The sequence below is a fragment of the Camellia sinensis genome, chromosome 9, assembly GCF_055761805.1.
Source record: "Camellia sinensis isolate YWXY chromosome 9, ASM5576180v1, whole genome shotgun sequence".
NCBI classification, from domain to species: domain Eukaryota; kingdom Viridiplantae; phylum Streptophyta; class Magnoliopsida; order Ericales; family Theaceae; genus Camellia; species Camellia sinensis.
In genome coordinates, this window is record NC_138969.1 from 12881178 (window position 1) to 12887419 (window position 6242).

The following is a 6242-nucleotide window of genomic DNA, read 5'->3' on the forward strand; positions in this document are numbered from 1 at the left end:
TAATTTTTATAATATTTTTCACTTGTTGGTAAATAAGTTTCACTTAACATGTCAAATAATTGTAAATCAAATTATACATATATATTTTTTTCTACAGATTTCATACAATTTTCTTGAATAATATTGTAATTAAATGAGATAACATTGGGTATTGCCTAGTTTAGATTACTCAGTCAAAAAATTCAACAGAGATGGAATATTTTCCCTTGGGTCCAAAGTGGAAAAACAAAATATTTTCAAAGACCCCAAATGAAAAATTTTAATTAAAAAAAACAAAAACCAAAGTTGAAAAGTTTAATTTTTTTTTTAATTTCCAAATCTACCTTTGAATTGGACAACCCTAGGCTTACCATATGTCTATATAAACCACACTTCCAAGCCTACTCAAACACACCACCTTTGCTTCCCAGTTCATTTTTTCACCAAAACACTATCGTATCTCTACATCCATGGAGTTCCTATATCTCTCTGTCATTCTTGCTTTCCTTTCTATCCTCATCACCATTTTTTCTCTCCGACACCGCTCCAATCATGGTGTCAAACTGCCTCCGGGCAGCTTCGGATGGCCTATAATCGGCGAAAGCTTCGAATTCCTGTTTGGCAAGCCAGAAAATTTTGTGAACTATAGGATGAAAAAGTACTCTCAAGAGATCTTCAAGACGAAGATTTTCGGAGAGAAAACAGCAGTCATATGTGGCCCAAATGGAAACAAGTTTCTCTTCTCCAATGAGAGAAAGATCTTCACTGGTTTCTTGCCTCACTCAAAGCAGAAGCTTTTCCTCTCATCGAAACTCGAACCAGCGGCGGCTTCACCGGTTTCACCACTGCAAGTGGTGGCAGCGGTGGCGGCGGATGATGTAAAAGAAGTGATAAGGACACCTGGGTTTTTCAAGCCTGAGGCATTGTCGAGTTACTTGGGGATGATTGACTCAATTTCACAGCAACACTTGAAGACTCATTGGGAAGGCAAAGATGAATTGAAGGTCTTGATGGAGATTTTAATAAAAAAAATAAAATTTTCCATATTTAATCATTTCATTATTGGGGCTAAATTTATTAGTTTAGTTTAGTTTAGTTTTTTTTTTTTTTTTTTTTTTTTTTTTTTTTTTTTTTTTTTTTTTAGTGGTTCAAATTTATTAGTTTTTTTAAAACCTTCTTAAGCTACAAAATTAAAATTTACTATTATATTTATATTACAACATTTATTAGATTTAATTCGTTACAATTATATAGTCTGGTTTGATATTTCACAAACTATTTTTAGACATGTTTTTATTTGCCTTTTATTTGATATTTTAATCAACTTTTTTTTTCCCCCTCTCTATTTGGATACATCAAAATTAGATTCATCTAAAAAAATGAAGGAAAAAAAAAAAGACTAAAAATATGAAAAGGTTCATTAGAAACAAATAAATATCTGAATAAAAATGTAACAATTTTTTGTTTGGATTTTCGTTTGTTTTTAATGAACTTTTTTATTTTATTTTTATATTCTAGTAAATATATTTTATTTTTAGATATATTTAGATTATGTGCATATAAAAAAAATTTGACTAAAATAAGAAAACAAAATTCACACAAACATAAATTGGTCAAAAAGTAATTTTTTAAAACTCAAATCAAGCAGAAAATATTTTTCTAAGAGTGTGAGACTCACAAGACACACGAGAAAATCATGTACATGAGATATATATTGAGTTTTTACAAATATTTTTACAAACGACTTTCTATGTTATTTTACATGCATTCTTATTTCATAGGTTATGTATATCTTAATAATTTTGTTGAATAATATTGAATTGTTCCATAATATTTTTTGTGACAGGTCTACCCTCTAGCCAAGACTCTAACCTTGTTGATCGCTTGCCGGATCTTTCTAGGGATGGAAAATCCAGATCGTATCGCGAGGCTAGTTCGCTATTTCGATGATGTCACCTTAGGGTTGCATTCGATCATGGTGAATTTTCCGGGCACTAACTTTTATCGAGCTAGCAAAGCTGCCGATGCTATTCGGAGGGAGCTAATGGCGGTGGTGAGGGAAAGGAGAGCCGCCATGGTAGGCGGTGGAAGAGCAATGAAGCAAGATATACTGTCTCACATGATCGTTGTGAGTGATCCAATTGGGAAGGGTATGGGTGAGGCTGAGATTGCTGATAAAATGATGGGTTTGTTGGTGGCTGGTTATGCCAATGTGGCTGTCACCATTTCTTTCTTCATGAAGTTTGTGGGAGAAAGTCCAGACATCTACAATAAGATCCTTTCAGGTAATGACTTTGTTACATAATTTTCTATGAAGAATTATGTGATTGGATTGTAATTAAGGTAGTTAGCAGTTGACATGTGCGATATGCGGGATAAAAGAATTTTTTTTCTTTCTAGCCATAATATTCCCTAAATTTTAGTTAAATTATTTGTGTATACATACATATAAAATTATTTAAAAAATAAATTTTGTGATGTGAAAGAATAATCTTAGTTGATCGTGAAAGAATAATCTTATTTATGTGTATACATACATATAAAATTAATTTTTTAATAATAAATTTGTGAATAGAGTGAACCAACTATATATATATATATATATCATATTTATCATAAATAATGGAATTTTGGTTGATAAATTTAAAACCAAACATTGATCAAATTTAAAATATTATCGTTAAATTTCCTAAAATTTTGCAGACTATACTCGTGTTGTTTGAGTTTCATGTTACAACTAATTTATGTGATTTTACATATTTGAAATACAGAGCAATTGGAGATCTCAAAAGATAAAAAGATAGGAGAATTGTTAGACTGGAATGACATGTCGACAATGAAGTACTCATGGAATGTAATGTGTGAAGTGATGAGACTTGTTCCTCCTCAACAAGGAACCTTCAGAGAAGTCTTAACAGACTTCACATATGCTGGTTACACAATCCCAAAGGGCTGGAAGGTGTGTAAACATCTATCAAATGAATCTTGTGTATTTCTTTTTAGACTAGCTCATTATTCAATGATCTGGAACTGTCACAACATCTTCTGTTCTAACTACTTATAAAAATAAAATGACATTTGAAATCCTATCTTTCAATCTTGTTGAGAAGATAGGTTTCGAATGAGTGGAATGGTGGGTCTCATTTTTTTCTTGTTGGTTATTGGGTAGGTGTGTTGGTTTAGGATGGCCAAGTGTCCCCAACTTTTCAACCGTTACTCTTTAGCCTATGGTTTTTAATTAACTTTCTCTAAATATATATATATATATATATATATATATGCGAAGCATAATTATTTTGGTAGTCTGTCTTTTTTTTTTTTTTTTTTCTTTTGCTTTTTCCATTTTAAGAAAACTCCTAACAACTTTGTTACCATGATCGATTGATCATAAGTGGTTAGAATAAAAGATAATATATAATTTTGAACTGCTAAATAATTTTCCTTTAGCTATCACAACTAATTTGTGAGTGTTGTTTGCAGGTATATTGGACAGTTAACACAACAAACAAGAACTCTAAGTACTTTCGGGATCCAGAAAAATTTGATCCGTCAAGGTACGAAGGCGAAGAAGCACCGGCTCCATACACGTACGTGCCGTTTGGAGGTGGGCCTAGACTTTGCCCTGGAAAAGAGTATGCTCGTTTAGTAGTGCTAACTTTCGTCCACAATGTGGTGAAGAAGTATAAATGGGAGGTACTTTTTCCAAAGGAGAAGGTTTTAGGTGATATGGTGCCAATGCCAGAAAAAGGAGTTCCAATTCGCCTCTACCCCCATTAGTTTTTTTTGAATAATGCTAAACAAATAAAATTTTCACAAAAAATAATTGTGATCGTTTGTAATTTTTTTGTTTGGAGTCCAAACATACATTATTGTGACTCAAAATTTCAAAAATGTTCCTATTATTTCATTTTGTATAAATTTTACGCATAGACTATGCGTAAAAAACTTTTCTAGTATTTATTCATGTGTGTGATAAAATTTCTATGCCATTCAATTTGGACTTCATCGATCCACTTGATACTATAGGATTTAATTTCTTTTAAATTTTTAAAAGTGAAAATTTTATTACAAAAGTTTTGTTGTGATAATTCAAAAAGCACCTCTATTAGTCGTTTTGTTTCAACAATACCTTCTACAAGAAGCCAAATGTGTGTGTTTGAGACAAAGCTCACAAATAACATTTTCCTTTAAATTTGTTAGAATTTTAAATTAAATCACAAACTTTTTTGCTAAAGCCTTTAAATACATTAATTATTATTTTTTCTTTACACCCACTCTATACATATTGGATCTTGAACCTTATGAAGGAACACACTTGCATATTATAGAAGGTGAGTGTAAAGAAATTAGAGGTGTATTTAAAAGTAACCCCTGTTTTACTTCTATTTGTGATGGGTTAAAATGAACAAGTTAAAATATACAAAGGAAAATTTAAAGTATACAAAAGAAAAAAAAAATATAGTAGTGTTTTTGTATATTTTTAAAAATTATTATACCAGACATATGTATGTAATTGTGTTAATAAATGTCGTCCTATATATGTGACGTTTTGCAAATGTCTGCAACCACTTATACTTGGCTTTTTTATAAATATTTTTAAATTGAAATAGTTAACTTCACTCCATTATTATTACCGACATAAAAAATGTAGAGCAAACAAAGAAATAATCTAAGCTGAATTCAAAAAAAAAAAAAAACATTTTTTGCCAAGTGACCAAATCTCATCATCCAAAACATCATACATATTGAGGTTGCCTATTCCGTTCTTGCCTTGGTTTCAGACATACTAGCTCTACACTAATTAGACAATTGAAATCCACTTTGTAAATTTAAAACCATTTTTTGAATGAGTTGGACTTCTCTCAGGCTTAAATATAAACTTGAGTATTATATTTGGCCTCATGGGACCCACCACATATTCTTTTCGATAATCTGAACCATTCATTTTGTGACGCCCCGATTCTACACTATAGGTGGTAGTCAAGGGAAGTCACTAGTGAGTCCTATGGTCAATAACCAAGTAAGATCCCAGATCGCTGGAGGAGTCAAAATAGTATTCTAAGTCCAGCTTTCTTAGGTAGCGCACTACCTTTTTGACAGATCTTACAAGGCATTGGCACAAGGTCTCATAAGGAACAATAAGGTACATACATAGGATATAAATACATACCAGCCACAATTATACTTGCTTCAAAAGATGGTTCCATTACATTACATCCCAAAAAGAAAGTTTTAAACTTCATATGAGTCTTACAAAATAACAAAAAGGAAATTTCTAGTATTCCTAAGATAGCCAAAAGTCTTCAAAGGTTTCCGGCTCGTCGTCTTCCGCTATGAGTTTCGCTTTGTCACCTGGCATGATACGCCGTGAGCTTTGAATGCCCAGTAAACACACACACAGCCCACCCCTTTTTCCCAGTCCAATACACAATCACATTTATAGCACCAAGTAGTAAAGCATGATACTCCAATAAACAAATAAATACATTAAGAGTTGAGTCAGATATTAGTAACTAGAAATCCCCCAAAGAGATTCCGTCCTCCCGACCACAAGAATCGGACGCGGATTATTTGGTATGCCCCCTCTTTTGCTGCTTTGTTGCAGAACTAACCTCGGATGCCTACCAATGGTTATATACCGCGTAGCGCCAACCGCAGGGCCTCAAAAGAGATGGTAAAAATAGGGCCTTGCTCGAATCCCTTCTTACACCAAACCACCTAGGGTCCGAATACAACCGCTCCGTTCAAGGGTCCCGAAAACTACTTGCGCAAGTTTTAACCTCGAATAGGGAACGCATCCCAACAAACCATATATCACATTTTCTCATCTTTTCATTACTCAAGTGTTCGAAAACCCAATACCTACCCAATTAGGTTTCCCGTTGAATTAAGTGTTTTAAGTCAAGGTTAGTCCAACTAAACAATAAAATAAAATTCACATAAGCATGCCTCCTCAAGAAGATAAATAACGTAACATACCCATACAACATTATGCCAAGATATGATAATAGGCCATTAAACATTTTCATGAATACAAGGGTATAAAACATCCAAACATAACAAATTTCCTGATTTAACATCACATGAAGGTTAATATGGAAGAACTACTTAGGTTCATCCACCAGACTCGATTTTCCTATGGTTCGTAGAGAATTTGATCTAGTTCCTAGAACATTTTTCGGAAATGGGATTGCTTTCCCGATTTTAAGTTATTTAGAAAATAGTCCAGCACTGTTCCAGAATCTGTCCAGAATCTGCCCAGA

At 32.7% G+C, this 6242-nt stretch overlaps 1 protein-coding gene across 1 annotated transcript; it reads left to right on the forward strand.

The window, feature by feature from the left end:
- The first annotated feature begins 336 nt into the window (after positions 1-336).
- LOC114304324 (beta-amyrin 28-monooxygenase-like) lies at positions 337-3968 on the forward strand. The gene is made up of 4 exons (XM_082888606.1): positions 337-983; positions 1826-2264; positions 2751-2938; positions 3460-3968. Exons 1-4 carry the CDS (start codon positions 450-452, stop codon positions 3754-3756), a joined length of 1458 nt encoding a protein of 485 aa, XP_082744732.1. The 5' UTR covers positions 337-449; the 3' UTR covers positions 3757-3968.
- The last annotated feature ends 2274 nt before the right edge of the window (positions 3969-6242 follow it).